We start from the raw sequence: 27,759 nt of genomic DNA on the forward strand, positions 1-27,759 counted from the left end.
CTTACTAACTTGTCATTGGCCTGCAATGACCGCAGGTATGTGCCAAGGAGATTTTGCAGCTCTTTTGAGTAATCTCGTTCATTTTCCACAATATTCTGTATAACCTTCAGAATGAGAAAAAAACATTTAAAATATTTACAGTAACCGAAGAAGTGGCACAAGTATGTTCTAGATAACTGATTTATTTAGATTTACAACTGTGAATAGCAGCTAAAGTCTTATTTATGCAAACCTAAAGATAAGAGTCAATATCTGATTGTACGCACTAACTTTGAGAGAAAAGGTTTGCTGATCCTTTCCATTATTTTGTCAATCTGGAACTGTGCCTAAGAAGTCATGATTATCCTGTGCTAGTTTATACTGAATTAAACTACATTTTTAACAGGTATATCATATAAAGGTAGGCGTTAGTCTTAAAAGTGTACTGTGTCCCCGATATGTTTGCCTTATACCCCAAAAAATAAACTTGCAGAATGTATTCTATTTTATTACTGGAAGATGTTTTGCAAATGGATTATAAAATAAATATTTTGGCACAGGAATTACTGAAATATCATAAGGCACAATTATTCTTCCACTAACTGGAATATGTAATGCCATTTCCTGTTAACATTCCCTGCAACAGTACATTGGTCTTTCTAAACCACTTAGACTATAAATAGAAATGATGCTTCAGCTGTGGCACATGAAAGAGCACAAAACCTATTTGAGACACTAAATCTATTCTATTATTTATGAAATGACATTGCTTTTTATATGTGAAATTACACTGCTAATCAAGAGAAGGATGCAAATGAGTTTAGCTGTATTGCAGCATGAAATATAAACAGCATTTCAGGTTTCTAATCTGTAAAACGTTCCCGTAGAACCAGAGAGAGAGAGAGATTAGGTCTAAATTCCTGTTCTACCAGACATTAATTTAGCATGTCCTGGTGATCTCAAACATGGAGGGGGAAGGGAAGGAATATCATCTCTTCCAACGATCAGCTCAAGAGGAATCAACAGTTGCCCATGTTAATTCATGGTCTAAACTGCCCTCTTTCCTTTCAGGCTTTCTTCTCAGCAGATCTCCAACAGCCTAATATCATCAGCATGTTGCACCAACACACTAAGTTACGTTTGATATAGGATGGCGATTAGAAAAGGCATCCGTAACAAATACATTGACCTTGTAGGTGCAGTAGTTTAAGCCAGGGGTAGCCAACCAATCGATCACCGGTGGCGCTGTTGAGCATGATCAAACAGAAAAGAGGAAGGAGTGATAGAATGGTGTAAATATTTAGCCCAATTGAAAAAAAAGACAGATGCACAAAGTATTTCATGCATCTGAAAATAAACTGTTTTTGTTTAAACTGCAGTAAATATCACTCCTAATTTTTAATTGAGCAGGAGTAAGATACCACAAAGCGGCAATCGACTGGTTGGAGACCCCTGGTTTAAGCAAATACAGCACACAGTTCATTTTGAGTTCATCCAACACAAACAGAACTGGGTCATAATCTGCTGTGGTCACCCCTTTAGAGGAAACCAGATGATGTCTGGAGGCTACTTACTGGTGTCAAACAGCTCAGAATCTAAGGTGTTAAGACAATGCAATGCATTTGCTCTGCAATGTTTCTCATCAAAATGAAGTTGAGCAAAGCACTTACCAAGCCGTAATAATTCTTGCAAACTGAAGGCGGTTCAAATCCTTTCGAACCCTTGGGAGAAACTGGCTTCTCTGTGAATACACAGTTATAAAATTGTTTAGGTTTCAAAGTGGAAATATGCAAAAGGCAAACAGGTAAATTGCTATAAATTGAGACACAAGCTGAAAACGGTGAATGCTAAAATGTACAAAAATCTAGCCAGAAGAATATATACGTAGCAAAGGGCAAAAGGGCAAAACATGGTGAAATCTACAATTAAATACAGATAGAGCTCTCCAGTGAATGAAAGTTGATTTAAATCTTAAAAGTAGATGGTTAATAGGTAATGCAAATCCCTCATTCCTCCAATGACAAACTGTAGTAGTTCCCTTTGCACTACTGGTGGCTTAAAGACTGATCTTTCTCAGTTAGAGTGTACACAACTGGATAGTACATCAGCAAACCTTCAGCAAAAAGTGCTCAAAAAGCTCAGTTTTTTGATTGCTCTATGCATTTTTTTTAAACTGATTAAATCCTGCTTAACACATGAATGGACATTTCAAACCATCACCTATTCTCAATCTTACTGTGCAAACTATCGAAAATACAACACAATAAAGCAAAGAGAACAGACTTGTCATCATTGAAACATTGGTGATTTGATGCCCACTGCTTATTTGAACAATCAGAGCTAAATATTTTTTAAACAAAGTTATTTTTTTTAAAAAACAACCTTCAACAAACATTTGGAATCTGAACTCCATGCAGCTGGACCATTCTAGACCTTCAACAGTGCACTGCAACAATTCTTTTTTAAACTGTGATCAATAAGGCTACAAAGTAAATGGATTGTACTTTTTTGAAAAACTAATGTCAGAAAAACACATATCAAGAGAATTGAGCAATTAATGCAATTGTAAGAAAAAATGTTTTGGATTGTACCTTTCCGTCGAGTAACAAAAGCAACTAAACAAGTTAGAAGAATAAAATGTTTAATTTGGCTAAATGCCATGGAGTATTCAAATGCAATATTATAGAAGTCAGTTTATCCACATGATACCAACATTCAGAGGGCATGAACATATTGTCAGAATTATTACTTCCAAATTATTTTATTTTTATAGTTCCAGTGTAATGATTTTCAGTTTGATAATCCCCCTCCCTCTTCCTCTGGTTCGGTGTCATACGCTATCACTGACTGTCAAGCGCTCCAGGATGCTAGCCCACGTGAAGGGCGCTATATAAATGCAAGTTGTTGTTCGTATTGATTTGTGATTTCTGGGCAATTTGGAAAACATACCTAGAACATTTATGAAGAAAATTAAATGTTTAAGATATCTTATAGACGAAAGAATCTTTACACCATTACAAGTTATTTTAAGAGTTAGGCAATAAAAATCTATTTCAACAGACTACTGAGGCACTAGTTCACAATTGACAATTGCATTCATTGTTCGAATTGCCTCGAGCCTCCTCAATGCTGATAGAGGGAATTTAATTTACAACCTTTTGAAGATCATTTGTAACTAAATCCAATGAAGATACTATTTATAGCAATAGAAAGACGTCAGCTTCAGACTCTGCCTTGATTTTCTGCGTGTTGTTAAGAGCATTGATTGCTGCTGTCTGAATTCCCTCCGATACACAAGCAGAGAGTGAAAATATTGTTTTTTGACAAGTACTTTTGAATGAAGAAACCCATGTGCAATGTTCAGCATATGGCGTGTCAACACTTTGTAATTGTTATTTCAGGAATATGATTTCCCTCCCTAAGTAATATTTAAAACTAAACATATGGATATCTTGGCAGACTCCTCATCACTATCACTGGCAAGTTCTTTTCGAATTCATTTTTAACATTCACCCTCAAGTACAGCAGTGCTTTAATCACAAGCCCAAAAGGAAGATTCCCACTTCAATGATAGAAAGGAAATAGAATGTGCAAACATTACCAAAATGAACGACACACTGTAGTTAAAGTATGAAAGGAAAAATATGGAGGGCAAATATAGGAGTCCTTCCACGGGGGGAAAAAAAGGCTGGTAAAAGAAAAATCAGCAACCTATGGCGCGGGGGGTTGCAGGGGATGATGAGAGCGAAAGAAGGCACACAATAATCTATTTTAGTTCTGATGGCCTGGGAAGATCAATTTAAATCTCTTTCATCAGCCCATATTTGCTACTATAATTGATGGATTGATTGAAGACTTAAAAGATCTGCTTACATACGAGTGGCAATTGTGGCACAAGGCCAGGTGCCAATCAAGACAATTCTGTAGATAATCCAAAACACCCGCAGCCATATCCTGGAGTAGATCAAACAATAGTCATCTTCTCGGAGCATGTCACTTTGGAGGTTAACAATGTTCAGGCGTTTGGGACAAAAGCAGCACAAAGGTCAGCATATGTCAGACATCCCAGTCATACATACAGCCCACCCTCATTGTAGATTAATCTTGTGACAGAGGACAGACATCTCCTATTCTGGAAGAGTGTAGATGCTTTTTACATTTTGAAATGTTGAGCAAAAATTCACTAAGAAAAGATCATCCTCTTGTGACAGGCCTGAAGGCAGAACACGCAGAATTTAAAGTCTAGTAAGGGAACATATTCTTAATTTGCAAGACATGCAAGGTACGTTTTCAACAAAAAACACAAAACAACGCCTTAATTTGAAGGTCGGTACATCTTAACACTGATGTACATACCTAACCTAATCAAGATCAAGAAGACAGTGGAAGTGCAAGTACACATCAAGTTCACAAATTCCATATTGAAAGAACATTAATGCTTTCCTATGTGAAAAGTAACTGATATGATTCTATGAAGAAAGAATTTCCCCTCCCCCTCCCGATCTGAGAAATGGTTTGCGGCTTTTCCTTGAAGTACAAAACTGGGCAAGTCTGCACGAGTCATTACAAAACTCCTGAATTCCTGATATCTCAACAATTTCACATGGTTGAACTGTGGATCAACCACATGGAATGAAATACATTCAACATGGTCTTCTGCAGCATAGTCAATAACCAAATACCAAGTTTATTATAACCAATCCACTCAGGATGAACAATTGGCATCCACAAATTCACTATAAAGTTGAAAAATGTGCCTGAACAATTGATGTTCCAACAAGCTTATTAGACCTTTGTAATTTTTCTTACAGAAATTTATATTCGCTTTAGCGTCTGCCTATCCTCCTTACGTCACATGGTGTGTGTCAACCTTGTGCAATGTTATATGCAATTAGCTCAGGGATTCAGCAGAAACGTACACTCTTTCTCCAAGTTAGCTTTCTAAAACAAATGACAAATGGGTAGTACGTACCACTTGTTTTGAACTCTCTGACATAGTTGCTTGGGAACCAGCCCGTTTTGCCTTTACATGTGCCTTCCCACCATCCTCCATCTTCAACTCTTGTGACATAAACAATATCGCCTTTTGAAAAGGACAGCTCATCCTCATTGGTTTGCTTGAATTGAAACCTTGCCTTCACCACCAGTTGATAACCACAGCTTTCAGTCATGTCCTAACAAACCAGATTTAATACAGAACAATTTAGTTATTATGAATATTTTGCAAAATATTTCAGGAAAGATTTACATAATAACAAAGAATACTATCACTCAATAAAGTAAAACATATTTGAAAGTTCTGGTATTTAAAAGTACATTAGTGGCCTAGCTGATAGTTAAACTTCCAGATTATCAATAAACTTTGAATATACACCTATATGTCCATTTATTTGCCTCAGCAAAGGATTTCAATCAAGATAATACAACCGAGTGTTATACAATGCTACAAATCCTCAGGAAAATGTAAGTATTCAAAACCACTCCGCATTATTTCTGGAGTACAAGCACTTCTAGAAATATTGTAATTCTGTTACACATTCAATTTTATTTTAATTTCTTTAACTAGCTTGACAGATCTTTTTTTTTATTCTTCCCCTCTCGCTAATCAGAACCAATTTTTTCTACATTGATGCCAAGACTTAAGTAAAAAGGTGTGACAGACTAAAACTGTAACACCCAGGAAATACACTGGAGGGGGCAATGGTGGATTAGTCAAAAGGTAGATAATGTACAGCTGTCTCAAATAAGAACTGAGGTCAAAAGGATCGGTAAACAGGTACAACTAAGACAAATACAAGCTGGAGAAAATGCCTAAGGTCCATTGCCAAACATATTTGTCTTTCTGGAGAGTCCTTTTTTTTCTCCTTTTCTAGCAATCAACTAAATTGTGCAACGAAAGAGGTGGAGAGATTGAAAAATTCTAAATGGCTGCAATACTTTGACATGTCAAAACAAGTATAAACTTTTAAGTTTAAAATAGCTTTTGTTAGTCAATGGGTGTTGCCTTAGTTCTCAAATTTGAACGTCCAGGAGTCATTTTTGAAGTACTACCAGGATATAGTCAACAAAAATACAATTTCTTCAAAGACATTTTTAAAAAATTAATATTCCTTGGAATACGTTACCAAATTTTTTGACTGCCTCTGCAAACGTCTTGATGGTTTTCTGCCGAGTGCTTGTGAAGCGCTCAGGGAATCCGCAGAATTATGGGATGAGAAAGTTGAGCATGTCCTTCCACTTCCACGCTCTGTTTAAAATAAATTCTCACATTTATTATGTCATCTTCACTCATCATTAAGTAGAACAATTTTCAAAGCTTCTTATTTTCTCCAGTACAATATCAGACAAGAAAAGATGCAAAAGGCATGCATATCTAGAGCAGCAGCCTAAAAAGTAAATGCGGTTAGGTTTTTTTTGGTAGCTTAAGTGAAAAAGTGCTGGGCAAAAAGAAAAAACAAACAACCTCATGAGAATCTATCATTTCATATCTCAAATTCACCAAACAGCTTCTAAGCTAAGACCACCTGCCATACTAGGCTATGAGTTTCCCAATTAGGATCCAGGAACTGAGAGGATAATATTGTAATACACACAATTCCTACAAATTTCTGCACTGGCTCTTCCAACTGAGTGGCTCTTGAGGGTTTAGAAAAAAACAAACAAATGGTGGTTCTTTACATTGAGGATAAATGACCCAAACTTCAAAGTATGATTTTTACAAGAGATGAATATGTCGTACTAAAATACCCTTCTTCTGCTCCAGACACCAATGCCAATGGCAATACCACCAACAACTTGCATTTATATAACACTTTTCACATGGGGTAGTGTCTTGGAGTGATTAAATACACATTTATACACAGACACACAAATTCTCTCTCTTTGAAGGAGATTGTAATCAACATATCTCCTTTTCCTCTTTTGAATTTTTTTACAAAGCAGTTTATCTTCAAATTAAAAATGTTCTACGATTCCCATAGTATACTAGAATTCCAAGCAACTAAACATCATGCTCTCCTTGAAGCTGAGATGCTTTTACATATACAGTTACTACATTATCCATAGTCTTCATTGGAGCAAATGAATACCATCTCTGAGCAACAATATGGTCTACTAATTTAATTCCAGAACAGTATCAACTGACAAAACAGCTTGGTCTCAGGACTTTGCTTTTGTCAATGGCAATGATGTGGTTTATAAACATAAAAGAACAGCTGTGTTCAGAAGAACATTGCAGCCTTTGTGTTATCAATGTTCCAGTAGTTCTCTGCACTGAGGGTATTCAGTAACTTTTGATCAAGAGCCATAATCCCAACCAGTGACTTTCCATGGACAGCTCATATTCACCATCAGATAACTTGACATAGCTGATCATTGACATTTGCTCTCAAATTACCGCCCCATCTCCAACCTCCCTTTCCAAGGTCCTGGAACGAGTCATTGCTTCATAGCTTCACTCCTTACTCTCCCGCCACTCCCTTCACGAACCCCTCCTCTTGGGTTTCCGTGCCGCCCACAGGACAGAAACAGCTTTGGCCAAAGTGACAAATTACATTTTAGTCGTTTGCAACCAAAGCTCCCTCTGCTTCTCATCCTCCTTGACCTGTCTCCGATACCGTTGACCACTCTATTCTCTTCCACTGCCTCTCCTCTCACCTCAACAACAAAATTACATTTATATAACGCCTTTCACGTTGGGAGGATGTCCCAAGGCACTGGACAGACAAGAGTTACGGACCTGAGCTGAGGGTTGGGGTGGGGAAGTGGGAAGGCAGGGGGGAAATCGAAAGCACGGTCGAAGAGGAGGGACTTGAGGTGGGTCTTGAAGGTGGTGAGGGAGGGGGCGAGACGGAGGGACTGTGGGATGGAGTTCCAGAGGGTGGGTGCAGAGTAGCGAAAGGTCCGCTCGCCAATAGTGGGGCAAGCAAGGCAGGGGATGTGAAGTAGGCTAAAGCCCGCTGAGCGGAGGAAGCGAACAGGATGGTAGGGGGTTAAAAGATCGGAGAGGTAGGGGGGAGCAAGACCACGGAAGGTTTTGAAGGTGAGGACCAGGATCTCGAATTGTATCCTCTGTGTGATGGGAAGCCAGTGGAGTTGGGCAAGGATGGGGGTAAAAGTTCTGGATGATCTGCAGCCTGTGGAGGGAGGAGTTGTGGAGGCCGACAAACAGTGAGTTTGCATAGTCGAACCTCGATGTAATGAAGGCGTGTATGAGGGTTTTGGCAGCCTGCGGTGTGAGATAGTGTCAGAGCCAGGCGACACTGCGGAGGTGGGGGAAGGCAGAGTGGATCATGGCGCGGATGTACGGTAGAAAGGATTTGCGATGAAGCAAAGTAAGAGCTATTAAACTGCCTAGAGGTTTTACCAAAAGTTTTATTTGAGTGCCTGCTGTATTTGGGAATTCAGTCACACAAATCTTCATTACCTCTGCCCTGACTCTTGCCTCATGCAATAAACATTTTCATGCACTGTAAGTAAAAGACGGTAGAAAGTATAGGCTACAAAAATAGTACAACGCATCTATAAAACCATTCATAGGATAGGATCAAGGAAAGTCCTTCCTTTGTCATTTGCTGAAAGTCTGTTGAGCACCCACTCATGTTTTTCTCTTGACTTTCTACAGCCCGTACACCTCAAGTCAGCTGAGATCAATACCATTCATTCAAAGGCTGTTTGTGGGACATTACTATGTGAAAATTGGTTGCCTCATTTACCCACAAAATACACAAACTACACAAACTTGTTAGCACGCAATTAGCAGCACTCCCATCGAAAGGCACTATCACGTGGGCCCCTGTATACATTTTTAAAACGCCCTTTCTCTGTGTCGTTGCCAACTGCTCACTGTATGATTGAACCCATAGTTAACCTCGCATAGTATTTCAGGAAAAAATTAAAGATAACTAGCAACAAACCTCCAAACGCACAGCCATTTTTGAAACAATTAGCACAGTTTTAGCCTTGAAACAAACAGTGTGTGCACCACAAGTCTTTCATTTCCTACATTATATTAAAGATGCCAAGATGCAAGCCCACGTGGGCAACCACTTCTTCCTGAAGGGAAACAAATATACATTTGAAGGCAAAGTTTCACTAAGAGAACACCTTTCCAATATGGAAAATTGTCGTTAATTACACAAAACATTCTTTGAAGCTAAAAGTGTGAAGGAGCTGAATTACTAGCAGTCATTATTAAGCTTCACCATCAACTAAGTTAATAATAATATATTATAACTAAGTTAATTTAGTTCTTTCACCTCATTTAGACTTTTCTGTGTGTCTTATTGTGAAACTGTGCCAATAATCATCTGACAAAGTTCTGGATGGCAGTTGGCCTCAATGGCAATCACTGCCAATGATACAAAACAAATCATTGCTTTGAAAATCCAGATTCTAATATTCTACCTGCTTGAATCTGCTTAATAAATCCAAGTAATGGCTTGACCTCACTCACTTACATTGCACTAGTTGCAGGTTTATCCACGTCCTCTAGGTTTAGTAATTTATTGTTTATTATGAATATCTTCCTCCTGACCACTGGTATCTACTGTTATATGATCAGAATATTATCACGGTATTTTTCCCTGAAAATATAAGTCAGGTCTTCAGAAACGGTGGTGCGGATCTTGAATAACTCCAAAGAAAGTGTTATTTTAATGATTTTACATCAAAATCAGCCTTAAAATACTGATGATCTAGGATGAAATGTTGTGTTGAATGGATTTGAACATTTATTAGTTATTTCAGTTCACTGTGTCTTCTTTCCCGAGTCAGATTTGTAACTATTTTAGTTGCAATGTAGAATGTGAATTAGTTGAGATACTGCCTTCAAATATCTGCACTCCTGCTGATGTTTCTATTGTTACAGTTATTCCTTAGGTAATATGAATACAATACATGCTTTTGGAGCCAACGTGGAGTTACACTGGCCAATCTGCACTGCTGTCATCGGGAAGATCTTTGCCAAAGTAATCAAATGCGGGTGACATTTCAATGTTAAGTAAACAATGAACAGTCCAATCAGCACCTCATGATGACTATTTAAAAACAGAAACATGGTCCAGCAGGGTCCCTGAGCCTTTTAAAAACATTAACAATACATTTTAAAAAACGTTTTGCTGGTTGTGATTGTACTGCAGATGCTGTGAAGTCAAAGTAGCACAAGATCTGCTCCTCAAAATGATCGCACACCGAAAATCTAAGATTATTTCTCAATAGATACCAAATACATTATTATTATATAGTATTCAGATGATTTCAGTCAAGCCGGCCTTTTGACTAACTCACTCATCTTTCCCACAAACCCTTAAATTCCTTTTCATATGAGTTACTTCAGCAGCTCTTAGAATCTGGTAGTGAACAATTGATAATAATGTATCACCTAAAAATACATTTCAATATTTTTTTGCCACAGATCAAGCTCAAATGTGAGGCTCCTTCTGGTTCATGTTGACGCATTACAATGTAAGATACTGGTTGAATTCACAATTAACTCAGGAAATGGCACATCCGAGGCTTTTCACAGAAGCTTGTGTCAGGTTTTCCAGCTAATAATTTAACACCTAAAAATACATTTCAGCATTTTATCCCCACAATGACATCAGTAACCATTTGAATAACAAATTCAGAACACAATTGCAATACTGTCTTGTGTTAATATGAGTCAACTTAAAATGCCAAAATATTTGTCAGTACTGGTCATTTAAAAATGTTACTAGGATAAATTGTTATTTTACAGAAGAAAACATCATGACAGTCCTTGATGGAAAGCTTATAGGAGCCAGATTGCATCAGGCACGTTATAAGTTTACTAGAAAGCAATGTGCAGCGATCTAATATTTCATTTTTATATACATTTCTCCCTCCCGCCCATCTCAACATCTTTTTCCCCCAGTAACAATTCACAGCTCCCCCTTGGATCGTTAACATTCAAGTAACAAAATTGTTACGGTCTGAGATGAGTTCACACAGGTACTGTGAGTCTGATGTTAACTCTTAGCAGAAAAATGTGCAATAGAACTTAAGTGGTCTAAATACAACAATAAACAGTGCATGTACTAACAGAAGAAAATTACCATCAAAGCACTCAATTAACTACCATCACAGGAGATAATTTTACCCAGCTTCTGCCTTACACCTGCCTCCATGGCTCTGCTCCTCCTTCATTCTTGTAAACATTATAAGGTAACCTTGATAATCTGTCAATTTTTCATTATCCGTCATTGGGTGGATCCTCTCCATTACTGTAATGAACTCAAAGTTACAACTTCAGGTCTAGGGTTTACTTCACACTACAGTAAATGGAACAAACTACTTGTATTTCTTTCAATATTGTTCGAAAACATTAGAACGGTATAAACTGTGGTAGAAATAACCAAAATCATCCATGTACTATCCAATCTACATCTAAATGATTTTATGACAAAACACCACAACAAATAACATTTGTACAGCGCCTTTCAGGTCAAGAAAACACACATACCTTCTCGTGAGATTTCCACAACAAAACCTAAGTTAATATTGAACCAACCAAGTTGTAGGAGCTAAAATGGTGACGGTGTTTACTCATGGAATCACCACAGCTCCGAGGTGTGCAGTCAAGCTTATACAACTTATTGGTTTGCAAAAGCTTTGCAAGTTTTTTTGGAGGGAGAACAAGTGAAGGCACTGACCATTTTAAACAAGCAGGTTTAATTGTGCATGCAATCTTGAAAAAATGCAAACCAAAACCAAGCAGCAAATTTGCTTCATGTAAACACATGATGACAGATTGTGTATAAAAGGCAAATAGCCAATTCTTTATTCAGCCCAACTCCTTTCTTTAAATTCAGCAATTTACTTTAAAGTAAGTCAAATATCTTCTCATTTTAAATGTGTGATTCTCGACTCAGCCGGTGTAAGTTTTGACAAGGAGATCTTCAAACTGTAATCTACTAGCAAAATGCAGAGGTGGACGATTCCTACTACCAATTAACTTATTTCTTCACAACAAAAAGCACCTAAACTATGGAGCTGAATTCTTCAGAATGATACAGGTAATCACATCTTACCCTCAGTTGCTTTGTTAAATGCTGAAAGAGTATTCAGAACCTTGCTAATATTCTGTCCTCTGTACAGGTCATAGACCTCAAATGTTTCCTAAAAAAAGGATGGAAAAAAAACGTAAATCAAGGTCAAACTCAAAAAGCAGTATCATATTTAGAAACAAAGTAATTAATTTAATTGCTAATACAGTAATCACATTAATTCTTGCACTGACTCGACAGTCAGAATAGTAAAAGTAAAAAATCAGTCACAATAACATTTTAAAACATTATTTACAGGCTTGAAATAGTTCAACATCTTATCCCAGAAAAAAAGATCTCTTGCTTCTTCAGACAGTTGGTGTATTCCTCATTAGAAGAAAAAAGGGTATATTAAGTTAATACCAATTGCTAAAATAAGAACTTAAGCATCAAGTATTTAAGCATATTTACTTAAATATAAATAATTGATGAGAAGGTACAAGGGTTCCTGTACATTGAACAGAAGTTTCAAGGATGACTGTCTGACAACTTTACAAAATATATGTCAAAGATGCATTGCGTAATAATAATTAGCACTCAATTGTTTGTGTAAAACAAGAACGTTGAACTGCCCTAACTCAGAATTTAAAACTTCAATCTATTTATCTGACAGTGCGTAACCAAATAGCACCACCATTTTGAAGGGTTTTATGCCAATTTTTGAACAAAACATAAGATTAGAAGTTTGGATTTTATAACATTAGAATATTTGACCACAATTATTTTTCAAATAGTTTTCGTGGGTTTTACCACATGGCTTCAAACTCACTGCTCCATGATCTTGATTAATAAAGTTAGTTGTGGGCGCTATCTCAAAACAAGTGCATTGGAGGTGGGGAAAGAAGACATGAAGGGAAGAAGCCTAAAAAAGATTGAGAAGCAAAAAGGTGGCTGGAACCTTTAGTGCTGATTAGGCCAAAAGAATATCTCAAATTTTGAAGATTATGAACGGGGTTATTAAAGCAGACAAATTGTAGCAAAGTGTTTGAATCTGCTGGGGAGGCAGAAGGAGAACACAAAATTAGGAAGTTAATAGTAAGGAGGAAAGTCAAGCAATTTCACACAAGAAGAGTCACACTGAACTTGCGCAATCTGTCAACAGGGAACTTCTCTGAAATAAATGGCTTAAATGAGTTCAAGAGGCAACCAAATTCAAAGCTACATGTTAGGGAATTGAGAAGTAGGATAAAATGGCAATTAATAAGGTTTAGCGTTCTGCAAAAAAAAATAAGAATCAAGCTTGTTCAGACCAAAGGCCATGTTTTTGGAAGGTGGTTCCAGAATGCACAAGCTGAATGCTTTGCATATTAGTCACCCAAACTCCTACGGCTCTTGTTCAACTGAAATTGGTCAATGATTAAAGAGCTATTCAAGAACAACCAAATCATTTTGCTAGGCTTTTTATGACGAGAATCGTGCTCTCCTGCAACTAATCCTAGAAAGCCACTTCCAACCAGTTTCGTAAAGCAGGAGATGTCCTTATTAAAATGCTTTAATTCAAGGAAATCTGGTCTTTCTGCCTCTCTTCCCCTCAACCAAATATATAGTGGAGTTCTGTAGCTCTGTGGTTAGAGCATGCACCTCGCAAGGAGAGACCTAAGTTCATTTCCCGACAGGGCGAAATGTTAGGCAAGTTTCCTTACTCCACACCTCTCTTTAGCTAGTAGTAAGTAGGAACTTGGCTGTTAGTCGATTGGTGGATAGCTTTTCCAGGGGTAATAATTCCTTCAAAAAAATAGTTACCGGTCACTTCAATCCACGATTCTTTGTGGGACACTGCTGTGCACAATTCGCCACCCCATTTCTCCCACAAAATATACAGTCAATGAACTTTACAGTATATTCTGTGAAGCTCTTTGAGATGTCTTGAAGATGTGATAAGGTGCTATATCAAATGTAAGGATGATTATTATAAATATTGAATTTCATTTTTGAAATACTCCTTAGTTCTAAATAAGCTCCATGCAATGATCTAACTACTTTGTGCTCTAAAAATATTTTTTAGTCTCATTCTTCTAAAAAACAACACAGGAAAAAATACACATCTAGTTCAACTAAGAGATCAAACAGAGTTAAAAGGCTTTGCCTGCCTGGTGCAGTTTTACTGTGCTACAGACGTGTAAACAGAAGCACAGGATAAACAATTAGAAACCTCATGAAGCAGGTTATCAAAAATTGCAATTTCTGCTATACTAAAAATCATTCACCGACAAATACATACTGAACACTATATAAAAAAAGCGGGGGGGGGGGGAACCTAAAAGGATTTTTTTTTAAAAAGTTCTCCACTACTTACTGATAAATTGAAAACACACTTAGCTTAGAAAAGCATAGAATAGAACAAAACCCTTTTAGCTCTGGACCAGATAACACAAACTAAATGTAACCCATGAAGCATTCAGGAGCCTTCTCGGGTCATATTTATGAGATATTAAATTGCCTGCTCAACCTAAATACAGAGTTTGCAAAAACTAAAATCCAATATTCATCGGATCTATTTAGTCTGGTACCAATCTCCGACCTTACATTCGGTGGGTTTTTTGTGGGTCAAAATATATCGGACTTACTCACTCTATTTCCTTCCAATGGTTATTTCTGAGATGGACTAATGTAAATAGTTTGTATTTTTAAATATTATATCAGCAGCTTACCTGTTTCTGCATTCTATAACTGCAATGACTGAGAATGAAACATTTTCAACTTCTGCACCGCATAAATGTAAACTTGTATTGTTCTATTGTATTATTTTGTTAGAGCTTATAATGCTGCATATTTTTTTTAGTGGAGGAAATTTTTTGTTTGTAGCAGTCAGTATTGCCCTTATCCTTGAACCACAATGTTCACACAAAGGATTAATTTTTAATGACAAGAAAATCTGCAGATGATTACCAAGAAATTCTAATGCATTAGAAACCCATAAAAACTGACAATGGATAATCTTCAAAGGCTTACCATTAGGACACAACGACTAAATACAGAGGTAAGCTGCTGATATAATATTTAAAAATACAAACCATCTCAGGAATAACTGTCACCTTAAGAAAAATAACTCAACCATGATAAAAAAATATAAATTGATGTTTTTCAATGCTACCCTGGCTCATTGCCAATTACATTCTGAAATGTATTTGAATTCAGCCTGTGGGCTTAAATTGCAATGTCAGTAACAGCCAAGTAAATTGCTTTGACATGTTGGAGCTTTTCGCAGTCTAAGGACTTGCTCAGTATTGTTTAGAATTTTTTTTTAAAAAATCAGTAGGAATTATAAATAAAAGGAAATCTACAATGAGTTCCTAATGTTTCCCTACCCCCCATGATTCACAACTACAATTTCAGCAAATGTTACCACATACTTTTAAGCATCCCAATATATCATCAGAAGCTAAACACAGTCAAAAAAAAATCTACTCTATTGTTTAGCAAAACAGCACCAAACGTAACTTTTCAGCTAATTTACAATAGAAAATACAACAAACTACAAAGAAGCTCCAAAGTAAAATTAATACACCCAAAACTTTATCTTCCTCCCACCCCCACCCCTTGCTGAAATTAAAATGTATTGTTTGATGTCTTGACTTGATGGAAGGTTACTGTGTTGCACAACTGAATCACATTTATTTCAGGTCTGTCACATGCCACAGATATCTCTATTCATTTGCACAGGAAATCTCCCCTCCCCTCAAACATTCAAAGTTTGCTCAGCACAAGGATTTTTCCCTAAAATAGACCTAAAATAGACAAAGAATAAAAACAATTGTTTCCTTTTCCTGATCTCTCCAAACTTCCTCACAATACTTGCCTTTGTATTGGTACACACTCTATGCACATTAGACGTTATGTAGGTTTTTAAGTATACCATACTCCAGGCAACAGAATACTGTATAACTTCAGCATGACTTCTAGAGCATTGGATTAAATCGATGCAGCAATTTAACCCAACATGCTGTTCATTTTGTTGACTGCTTCCTCACACTATTTGGACATGGAGGGTCACATAAGTCAACAAATATCCCTAGATCTTTTAACTTTCCCTTTGGCAAATTAAATACAACAATTACACGTGCAACCACCCTCCATTTTTCACTCGCATTAACTTGCATTTTGTCTATCCTGAACTTCATTTGCCAGTGATCAGCCCAGGACCTATCACTGTATAAGTTAATTTCATCATCACATTCTTTAGTGTTATGGGGAGTCTTTCTCGAATTCAGCCATCGAGACTCCGAAGCTGTCTGTGTTCAATACATCGTTTAACATTAAACAAATGTGTAATCTAACTTGAAAGACAATGTTTCACAATGTGTTGTTCTTTTCTCCTCCAATCCTTCCCTGAAGATTCTTCCCATATAACAGAACTGCCCTTTAGTACTTCATCTGAAATAACTATTCCTCTGTGTCTTTTAAAAAAACATATAGAAGATTATAAACATTTTGTTTATTACAGACGGAGACATTGAATCCAGTCACCCCACAGCTTGAAGATCCCCTATGGAGACCATCAGCAGAGGAAAAGAACACAGTGAGGAAATGGGAACAAAGTGCATCCAATTGCTTCTAGGCTGGAGCACTCACATTCTGACATAGAAAGGATTCAGAGCGAGAACTAAACTCCAGCAACTCAAACAAGGATAAAAAGAGTGAGAGAAAAAGAAACAAAATCCTCACAAACCTTTCTTTTGTGCTCCTCAGAGGCCTACTTTAACATTCAGGCACTATGGTCACAAGAACTGCACAATTCATACACAACTGAGACAGGAATTTTGCTAAAAAATAATCACCCCAGGTTACTGTCAGCTGCTTATTACAAAACATCCCTTGCCCGAGGCTTAACTATCTCTCTCTGTTCCACAGAACAGTCTTGGGTGAGTTACGTGAATGAAAAGAGAATCAAAGGTTTTTATGTAGATTTCTCGTCCAAAAATGTATCGATGTTTGAAGTCATACTAAGAAAACTCAAGTATAAACACAAATGACAAAGATTCAACTAAGGCACAGACTGGATCTGTTCCAGCATTGACCAAGACGTTTGGCAGTTCTGTACACCAGAACACAGAAGCAAAGCTCAGGAGGAGGAACTTAACAAGCTCATCAGAAGTTCAATTCTCTTTTTCAGTGGGAGTCAAAGTGTTGAGTGGATTTAATATTCATAAAAATCTCCAGGGAGATACTTTGTAATGTGAGTGACTGCAAAGTCCAGTTCCTCTCGTCTCTCTCTTTCCCCACTGCCCACGCCCCAACCCTACAAACGTCACAAAAGATCTCCTAATACTAATACTTGAAAAATTCATACAAAAGCAAACTGGGGGTGACTCAGACTCGCTTCCTTTCCTGGATGCCCTTGGTCACCCAGCTTAGTCAGCAATTCCGAGATGTGGGGCAAATCAAAGCATACTCCTACTCCCAACCCTCTTCAGCTACCAACCCTTGGCTCAGGTGCCCAGACGACAATGTAAAGAGCTTTGCGACACACTCTCAATGTGAAAGGCAATATATAAATTGTATTGTATTGAACGGCGGGGATGTCAAATCAGCTGGATGTTTGTTTCACCACAATTAACTCAGTTGCTTATGTTTTTCTTAGTGGAGGGAACAAAACATTAATGACAGTCACCAGCAAGCATCTCCCATGAAATTATGTTTCATTCGAATATTGCTACTCTAGAATATACAGGAACAGTGCATGCTTACACTGGTCAAATCAGAATAAATATTTGGTAAATTGCCAGCAAAACATTCTACTCCCCAGAACAATTTCTATAGTTCAGACGAAAACACTTCTAAAAACAAAATGTTGAAGTCCGTTGTTCAACAAGGGTATGCTTAATTTTGTATAATAATAATAATCCTTGCATTTGATAAAGTGCCTTATCACATCTTCTAGATGTCTCAAAAAATACTGTAAAGTGAATTAACTGTATATTTTGTGAGTGAAACACGGCAGCCAATTGCGTATAGCAGTATCCCACAAACAGTCGTGGATTGAGTATTTTTTTAAGGGATTATTACCCCTAGAAAAGCAATCCACAATCAACAAACAACTGGGTTCCTACTTACTGCTAGGTAAACAGAGGCGTGTGGAGTAAGGAAACTTTCCCAACATTTCTCCCTGCCCGGGAATCGAACCAAAGGTCCTCTCACTAGCAAAGCGAGTGCTCTATCCACTAAGCTACAGGACTCTCCAATCGATCATGATTATCACGCTTTTTTAAAAAAAAACTGGACACTTAATAACCAATTTTGAACACAAGTTCAAAAACAATTCCTATTAAATATAAATTATGCAAGAGTTGCTTACAGCTTTTAATTTACACACACCATCATTTGTGTGCATACATCTTTCCTCGTGTATTTGAGTTGAATCGGTGTTATAGGAATGCAGGGTAACAAGAACCACCTTAACCAATTACATCTCCCATGTGTCCAATTTTAAAGCAAAGGAGTAAAATGCTTTACAAAGGAGATCACATCAATGATGAGCCTCATCAGGAAGCACTTCCTTGTAACTGCAGAGTTCAAATTTTAGGAGTCACTAAGCTTCTTCAAAATCAGTAGCAGATGAAGTCTAGTTCAACAAAGTGAACAGAGCTTCCAGATAGCATGGAAAAACAAAGAATTTCATAGGTTAATGTGCACGCACTCAAGAAAAATGAAATGACCACACGGATTTGTCTCAAACGCTGATCTTTTCTGTATGAGATTGTCCAACAAAATCCAACAAAATGAAGATAAGTCTTTAAATCGAATGAATAAAACAAAGCATCTTCTTCTTCTTCTTCTTCTACTTCTTCTTTTAAACATAACTTAACAGGCATTTTAAACCCTTGGCGTCACCGAACCAACCACCACTTCTTGCTTTTAGCTGTGTTTTTCTCTGCTCCGGTGCACTTCTCCACTGCGGCGGCGGCGGCGGTGGTGGTAGTGGGCTCCTGCCCTGCACCCAAGTTCCCATCGCTACATAAAGTGCTGCTGAAGGCTCCCAACTGTATGCACAGTTTGTTAACCACCGCCAACCCAACCACCATCCCCCCCCCCCCCCCCCACCACCCCCACCACCCACCCCCATCAACCCCAACCCCTCACCCAGGGATCTAGAGGTTGGAAGGTGGAGGGTTGGGAACCAGAGGTCAGAGCAGGAGCCACACACACACACACACACAGTAACTCCCAACAACTCCACCGGGTGGGGACAAAGGAAGAGGCGCCGACTGTCACCCCCTCACCCTCACATACACCCCCTTCCCCCCAACCCCACACACAGCCCGACAGAACAGCGACCCCCCCACACCCCCCACCCACACCCTTCTCCCCTCTCCCCGGCCTGAGACTCGCCCCCTTCGCCCTCTGAGGGCAACCTTTGCCTCTGGGCAAGTCAGACCAAAGCCCCCGGAGCAGCACAGCCGAGGCCGGGCCTGGGGGGCGCTGTGCAGAGGGAAATGGGGGGTGTGTGTGTGTGTGGTTGTGGGGGGGGGGGGCAGTGTCTATGTGTGTGTTGAGGGGAGGGGGGGGATGGTGGTGGTGGTGGAGGGGGGTCGGGGGGGGGGGTTAAGGAGTCAAGACTCACCTCGATCTGAAACGCCGCACATCCTTTGAGGAACTCCCTGATGTTGCCGCAACACTCGCTCTCGCTCTTCGGCTCCTGACAAACCTGTGGCGGAACGAAAGGATCAGTGAGCGGCGGCCAGTCCCCGCTTCACACCGGGGGCGGGAGGTTTACCCGGGCCCTAAAGGCGGTGACACCGCGCTCGGGCTCGGGCTCGGCTCGCGTTCGGGCTCGGGCTCGGGTTCGGCTCGCGCTCGGGTTCGGGTTCGCGCTCGGGCTCGACTCGGACACTCCACCGTCACACACACACACACACACACACACCAGGAAGCAGCGGCGCTGCGCTGCTGTTGCAGGGAAGTGACAACACACACACACACTGCGCACCGGCCCACAGCGCCCACTGAGCTCTGTGGACTGCAGTGACAAGAGCTCAGCTCCCTCCCACCCACCCACCCACCCAGGCATTTGCAAATCAGAGATAAATAGTAATGATAGCAATAATCGTCATCATCCTTGCATTTGATTCAATGCAGCGCCTTATCAGGTCATCGAGACGGCTCCAAGCGCTTCTCAGAAATATACCGTACAGTGAACTGACCGTCTATTTTGTGCGCCAAACGCAGCCCATGGCGCCCAGCGGTAGCCCACAAACGGTTGTGGATTGCAATGCAGTCGCTCACTTCACGCCAGCAATGCATTGCACGTTAATCGTTGCAATGAAAAAAATAACTCACTCTATGTCACCTGCGTTCTATAACGAGAATAATCGATTGCAATGAGTGCGACTGGTACTTGTGGCACATTTTGTTCTGCTGCAGCTGGTGAAGGATTACATCAATAACTTGTTTAGTATCTTTCAATGCCCTTCACTGAAAATCACAAAGTAACAATAAACGGATTTGTGCACGTTTGGGGATTTTCATGACAAAGTTATCATACGAAAGGTCGTGTATGATGCTGACGTGAAGATTTACGCATACCATAATATTACACAGAACTCAGGAGTGGACATAGGGATAGAATCATTTCCCTGATTTGTCGCATTTCTTTGGTTTCAATTCTTTTCACCTACACCAGCCACAAAATATACAGTCAGTTCACTTTACAGTATAATCTGTGAAATGCTTTGAGATGTCTCGAACACATGATGAGATGCTATATCAAATGCAATGATTATTATTATTATTGCCAGCTGTATCTCAAACTCTGTTCAGTGACGGACTTTATTTTGTCCTACAGGCAACTTGTTTATTTTTATTGTTTAAGAGCTGTTACAACTGTACGTTTGTTGTGAAAATTTCATCATGTTGATTTCCAAACAAATGATATTCAGGTGACGCGTTACTGCTAATGATGTCATTCCAAATATTGCAGGAGCGACTTCAGTATTTGACAATTTGAATAATAAACATTTGAATGTTTATCAAAACATTGTGACTGTTGATCATTTCTACCATATTATCCAAAGTTATTTTTAAAACAGGCAGTATGACCTCATTTGAAAGAGATATTCCCATCACCACCCTGAATTTGCTAATCACAGCCTGGATAGCAGTGATAAATTGCAATGTAAATCAGATTTAATATCTTCAGGCTAGTGAGTGGGAAACAATTTGCAAATGAAGGATGATTTAACCATTATCCAATGACCCCTGCAGAAGATAGTTACTGAGTGGGAATAACACTTATTTTCAGATGTGATTTTCTTCCTTATAGAATAAAATGTGAGCTACTGTATCACTGTCTTGAGTTAAACATCACAAGATCTGTTCATATGATGAAGCCCATTTCATGTAATTCTTCCAGCAAGAAAGGATAGTTTATGTTAGGTACTGCAGTACTAGCCCTTGCTGAACAACAAATGTATATTTATAGAGAACCTTTCATGTGGGGAGGATGTCCCAAGGCGATGGGACATCCCAAGCTGAACTGGACCTCTCCAGGAGTTGGCACATCATGAAAAGAATGGGAAAAAGTGGACACTTTAGAAAGAATTTAAAAAATGCATATAAAAATATGCATAGAAGGATTTATCGATGCATAATTTCTGAAAGACACCGCACATATTTGCTATTTTATAAGCAATATGTACAGAATGATGGGAGTCAGGATTTGAATTCTCCACTCTATCTGATGCCCAAGTTCAAGTCACGTTGCTGCAGTGACATAAATAACTTAAGACAAGACCTCTTGTGTTAATTCAATTTGTAGTACAGTATTTATTCCTCCAATAATTCCAATGCAAGGAATAGTGCATTCCTATAAACACCTCTGGAATTTCCACATGTAGGTGGGATGCATGGAGCTCTAAATTTGGTTTGGATTCTCTTTAGCATGATGTGAGCTATCTGCATATGTCAGACACCCAACTGATCAAAAAAATGGTCAGCCGTGTAGACTCTTGTTTAGAAGGATGTTGGTTTAAGACCCACATCAGGACTCAGAGTCATAGTCCAGGTTGATACTAGCCAGGCGGGTCGGCAGTATACCAGGGCATTATTGATGACAGCACAGATCAGCCTGGCTGATTGGCAGGACCTGGAAGGACAGACTAGTCACTGGGGGCAGGGAGACATCCCACTCCGCGCCTGTTAGCCCCGCAAACCAATGCCCCAAAGGATAGAATGGTCCTAGCTGGCAAGCAATGAGAAAGCTTGCCAGACAGCGATATCAATGGCTACCTATGCGGTTTTATCTGGTAAGACTCCAGTAGTACCCCAACACACACTGTAGGGTCCTCAACCTTTGGCTTTTGCCAACCTGTGTCTAATATTTTCCAGAATTAGGTGATCAGGATGCATCCCTCCAGGGAAAGAGTGCATTCCAATAAACATCTCTGGAATTTCCACATGGATGAAGAATGCATGGACCTCTAAGTTTGGTTTGGATACTCTTAAGCATCAGGTTGGGTTTCCTCATGTGTCAGACATCTGGCTGACCAAAAAATAGGCTGATGCTATGAGAGGGTGTGCTGCATTATTGGAAATCTTGTCTGATATAAAATTTGTTAAAGATCCCTTGACATTATTTGAAAAGAGAGGGAGTTTCTGCTGGCCAGCAATACTTCAAATAAATTGTTCACTTTCTTGTGCACAAAATGGCTGTCAAATTTACCTACCGAAACAGTGTGAGATGTTTTGACATAAAAATGCAATTTTTTTTTCTTTTGCTGCATATCTCGAACCAAGACAGAATGAGTTATTGTCTGTGCAACTGTTAAAACCTTTAAAGGTTCAAACAGCTTAACTCACAGGAAGTCGATATGGAGAGTATTTGCATTAGATTTGGATTTATATGGTTTAACGGAGATAATGAATCGAAGCTCGACATGAAAGATCCAACAGATGTAGCACTTAAAAAAAAACACGAAACGAGAAAGCAGACGTGAAACTGTTGTGCAAAGTGCGGTTCAAGAGAAACTCCGGATTGAAACGATAGTTAACGCTGTACAACGTTTGCGTTCTGCTTTCAAACCTACACAAATTCTCCCTTCCCAAAAGAAAACCCAAAATGAAGGAATCTGCCCGTTCCCGTTATTAACAGCAATTATTATATGCAAAAAAATTGAAAGCGCAGTTGGTTGAAGTGGAGTCATATATATATCCATTGATCAATCCAACCAATTCTGTGGCAGAATTCCAGAACGGATACTGTGTGTGGTTCACCCCACCTTATTTCTCCTACATTTGTGACACAGTGCAATTAATACTTATTTCCTACCTCAATGCGACAATCTATGAATTCTGATGGCAATGAAGGAATTCTAATAACACAAGTATACAATGCAGAAGAGTAAAGAGAGAGAGGGAGGGAGAGGGGGAAAAAAAAAGCAGGCGATTGATTCAGTGTTTTTGCAAACTTTGGGACAGAGAAAGAGAGAGAGAGAGAGACAGACAGAGAGAGAGAAAAAAAACACCCTGTTTTAGTTGTTTGCCACTCAAGGGATATTTTGTTGAGTGCAGCTTTTTTTTCACACACACAGGTCAGATTATCTTTTAAAAAAAAACAGCAAATAACTTGGCAGGGCAGCAGCAATGGCGTTACAGCTCGAAATTCACCCCCCCCCCCCCCAAAAAAAAAAATTTGCAAAAAAAAAAAAAAAATGCGATTTCCTGTGTTAAGAAGTTATTATCTCGGTTTACCTTTTCGACTGATCCGGGCAGAAAGCGTTCGAGCAGTTTGCAGAGGACCATCCCATCTTTGAGAGACGCCTTCAAAAACTCTTCTGGGTCGGAGACGGTCTTTTTAGGAGAGTCCAAGACGCCGAGTGATATTAGCCATGTTACGTTTTGCTCTGCGGGCGTCATTGTCGGACCTGTACAGCTGCAATTAAGAAACTGGCTGCTAAATTTCGGCGCTGGCTTGTGCTAAACGCGCCCACATCCGCAAACCCCTTCCTTTTCCGCAGTGTAGCACACGAACGGTTCGCTCCGTCTCGCTTGCAAAAGGAAGTCTAGATTTCTGGTGGATTTCAGCATGATTCAGTAGCTCAGTTGTGTATTATATTGCATATATATATTATATATATGTGTGTGTGTGTGTGTGTTTATATATTGCACACCAATGCAGAAGGATAAATCTGCAAACCCACCCCCCCAAAAATGGTAGCTGTTGAAACTGAAATAAAAACGCATTACGGTTCGATACGGTTACGTCGATTGGGTTTTCCAGTGGTGCGATTGGTATTCGGACTCGTGCATTCATCGATGCACTGGCGACCTCTTGGGAGCATCTGGTATCAGCGTTTGCTGAGTGTTTCAATTAACTTTAAAAGCCTGAGCGTACTGTAAGGCGAAGCCAATTCTGAATTCAGGCCGATGTTATAGCTTTGTGCATATTCCTTCAGCACACGAGACATGATGAGCGCCACCTCAAGCTTTTCTTAAGTAATGTGCAAAATGCAACTTATATTCGCGCCAGTTGTAAAGTATAAATAGGGGGAAGAGTTGGAAAGACGTCTGCTTTTAACTTGAGTTCAACCCACAGCACACGAGGTGCTACAAAAGATTCAAGTTCCCAACTACAAGTCTTTCTAATTCAGAGCCTCCATATTGCATAAGAATGTTCCCTCTGCAGGGGAAAGGACTGATTCCTTTATAATAATAATAATAATCTTTGCATTTGATATAGCGCTTTTCACGTCGGGAGGACGTCCCAAAGCGCTTCACAGAACACACTAAAGTGAATTGACTGTATATTTGTGGGCGAACGCGGCAGCCAATTGCGCACAGCAATGTCCCACAAACAGTCGTAGATTGAAAAATTACCAATTTTATTATTGTTTTTTTTTGGAGGGATTATTATTAGGCTCTGTGTGGAGTAAGGAAACTTGCCCAAGGTTTCGCCCTGTCTGGAATTGAACTCAGGTCTCTCGCTTGCAAAGCGAGTGCTCTAACCACTGAGCTATAGGACTCCACATGGGCCAAGCTATCAGTTTGTGCAGGTTGGGGGAATAGGATAAGTAAGTAGGGACACCTTGAGGCTCAGCTGGGTTCAAGATGCTATCCTAATCGGGTCAATTCTGGGGCGATTTCAGTCGTCAAGTTACTGCCCCAGTAGGAATACTGCAGTACTCAAAAGGATACTTACTGTTGAGACATGCCAGGTAGCTTGGTTTTTCAGCAGAACTCTTTTGAGGGTCTGGGATGCTTCCCACTGAGCTATTAAGCCTAAACGTGCCAAACCCCGATGAATAGGGGTATTCCTAGCTACAAGTAGCAGGATGCTTGTCAGACAGTTTTCACAATGTCAAACTATATGGATATGGTACGGTATTAGCTAGTTAAAATTCCAATGCTCTTGGTTCTTGCCACCCTGTATCCAGGTCTTCCCAGAATATGTACAGGAATCAAAAGCAGTGGGAAAGTGCAAATTAGAGGAATCTTGGGACTTCTAACGGTTGGGGGCAAAACGTTCATTTGGTAAGAGGAAAGGGCGGACGACCCTCAAGCAGGCTAGAGAGAGCAGAGAGCAAGTAGGATCTTTTATTACTGGACAAATGCTGCATGGAAACCTACAGTTATTAGGCTATCAACAGCAACAATAAGATTTAATTTATAGAGCGCCTTTCACATCGGGAGGACATCCCAAGGCGCTGGACAATTGGGTCAGGACCCGAGCAGGGGGGGAATGGTCAGGGTGAGGGGAGGGAAGGGAGGGAGCGCGGAGGGGGTAGGGAGTCGAGAGGGGAACTGAAGGCACGATCAGAGAAAGGTCTTGAGACCGGCCTTGAAGGAGGAAAGGGAAGAAGCAAGGCTAAGGAACTGGGGAATGGAGTTCCAGAGCCTAGGGGCTGAGAGGCTGAATGCCTGGCCACCGATGGTAGAGCGGGGGATGTGGAGCAGACCGAAGCCAGAGGAACGGAGGGTACGGGCAGGTAAGTAGGGGGATAGTAGGTCGGAGAGGTAGGAGGGAGCAAGGCCGTGAATGGCCTTGTAGGTGAGGATGAGGATCTTGAATTCGATCCTCTGGGGGATGGGGAGCCAGTGGAGGCGAGCGAGGGTGGGAGTGATGTGGTCCCGAAGCCTGGTGCAGGACAGTACACGAGCTGCAGAGTTCTGAATGACCTGCAGCTTGTGGAGGGAGGCGCCGGGAAGGCCGGTGAAGAGAGAGTTCCCATAGTCCAGCCTTGAGGTGATAATCCTGCAGGCACATTTTCGCATTTTCAACTCTACAGTAATATAAATCATTGTATGTGATTATAGTGCTTTATCATATTGTTATTTTAATGCACAATTTAGCATAAAGTGCAGTGATGGTTTTGCGAATGCAACCACAAATGTGCACAGCTGTAGACACACACAAGATATCAAAGCAAATGACTCATTTTGTTTGGGAGACTGATAGTTAGGAAATAAACATACCACACAAGTGTTAAACAATAAGGTTTTATTTTCAATGGTTCACTGTTGCAGCTGACTTATAAAAGTGCACAAAACAGAACATCCTGTGAGCTAGTTTCCTTAAATATTTGCTACATGTAGCACTCTAAGAATAATGATCATCATGCCAGCCACCAACATTTTATAACATGCTTAAACTCCATGATTAGTAACAAGCAGTGTAGTTAACCTTGTATGTTAAGGTCACCAACCACAGTACAACCATCATATATGGCCCAGGGTGAAAATCAACGCATTGTATAAAAATGCACAGAAGTCTACAAAAAAAGTAAGTGCCCCAGACCTGCAGATTTGATTTTCTATGGAATTAAATTACATAGCAACAGCTTACTGTTTAAGCGAAGCAATCAAATATGTATACTATACCCACACTGTTCACTTGCTTGTACACCTTTAAATGACATATTTGAAAAAATGAAAGGAGTGCAAGATACCTTTCAATATGGGGCCCTTAAATTTTTCAATACTATTTATATAGCGCCCTCCACGCCAGACGACGCCTCAAGTGCACTCCACGTCAGCATGAGACTTCATTCATGTGTAACATTCTGGTTACCTACTTGCAAATACCAACCATATCCCTTAGTTACTCCCATTGGTTCTCCAATTTGAGTTTGAAAACATGAACTAAAAAAACTTTGGAATCTGAAGTCATTCCATCTTTGTTCAAGTACTACAACACTTACTGTCTTGATCATCTTTAATGCACCAATTCATGTGGCTGTAAAAGCCACATGAATTTGCTCAATTCCATAATGTCATGCAAGTCAGAAAGAAGCCACAGAATCTAGATTTTATTTTTAGATACAGCAAAACTTGATAACCCACTCCTGGGATAAGTTATCACCCCACACAACTGGTCACTCAAGATCCTGGCTATTTCCCATAACAAGTCATCCTTTACAGGATCTTGTAAATTCATCAGGTTTTCACTTTTCAGAAAGTGGTGCCATGTAAAATACTTCATAATAATCCTTGTATTTGATTGAGTGCTTTTCACGTCTTCTCGACATCTCAAAGCGCTTCACAGAATATGCTGTAAAATGAATTGACGGTACATTTGTGGACGAAACACTGCAGCCAATTGCGCACAGCAGTGTCCCACAAACAGTTGTGGGCTGAAAATGACCAAATTATTATTGTTTTGGAGGGATTATTATTAGGTGCATGGAGTAAGGAAACTTGCCCAAGGTTTTGCCCTGCCTGGAATTGAGGTGTCTCACTTGCAAGGTGAGTGCTCTAACCAGTGAGCTACAGGACTCGCACTACT

General features: G+C 39.7%; 1 protein-coding gene across 3 annotated transcripts in view; it reads right to left on the reverse strand.

Annotated features, from left to right (window-relative positions):
- Positions 1 to 23,991, reverse strand: part of arhgef6 (Rac/Cdc42 guanine nucleotide exchange factor (GEF) 6) — a 41,192-nt gene extending 17,201 nt beyond the window's left edge. For all 3 annotated transcript variants that reach the window (XM_042340664.1, XM_042340665.1, XM_042340663.1), the window contains exons 1-7: positions 23,730 to 23,991; positions 19,606 to 19,689; positions 12,030 to 12,117; positions 6,105 to 6,226; positions 4,952 to 5,153; positions 1,650 to 1,720; positions 10 to 104 (exon numbers count right to left, since the gene is read on the reverse strand). In XM_042340664.1, coding sequence (XP_042196598.1) covers positions 10 to 104; positions 1,650 to 1,720; positions 4,952 to 5,153; positions 6,105 to 6,226; positions 12,030 to 12,117; positions 19,606 to 19,689; positions 23,730 to 23,894 — 827 coding nt within the window. In that variant the 5' untranslated portion in view covers positions 23,895 to 23,991. The remainder of the gene's footprint in view (positions 1 to 9; positions 105 to 1,649; positions 1,721 to 4,951; positions 5,154 to 6,104; positions 6,227 to 12,029; positions 12,118 to 19,605; positions 19,690 to 23,729) is intronic.
- Between the last annotated feature and the right edge of the window lie 3,768 nt (positions 23,992 to 27,759).

The sequence above is a fragment of the Callorhinchus milii genome, unplaced genomic scaffold (genome assembly GCF_018977255.1).
Source record: "Callorhinchus milii isolate IMCB2004 unplaced genomic scaffold, IMCB_Cmil_1.0 Scaffold15, whole genome shotgun sequence".
NCBI lineage: Eukaryota > Metazoa > Chordata > Chondrichthyes > Chimaeriformes > Callorhinchidae > Callorhinchus > Callorhinchus milii.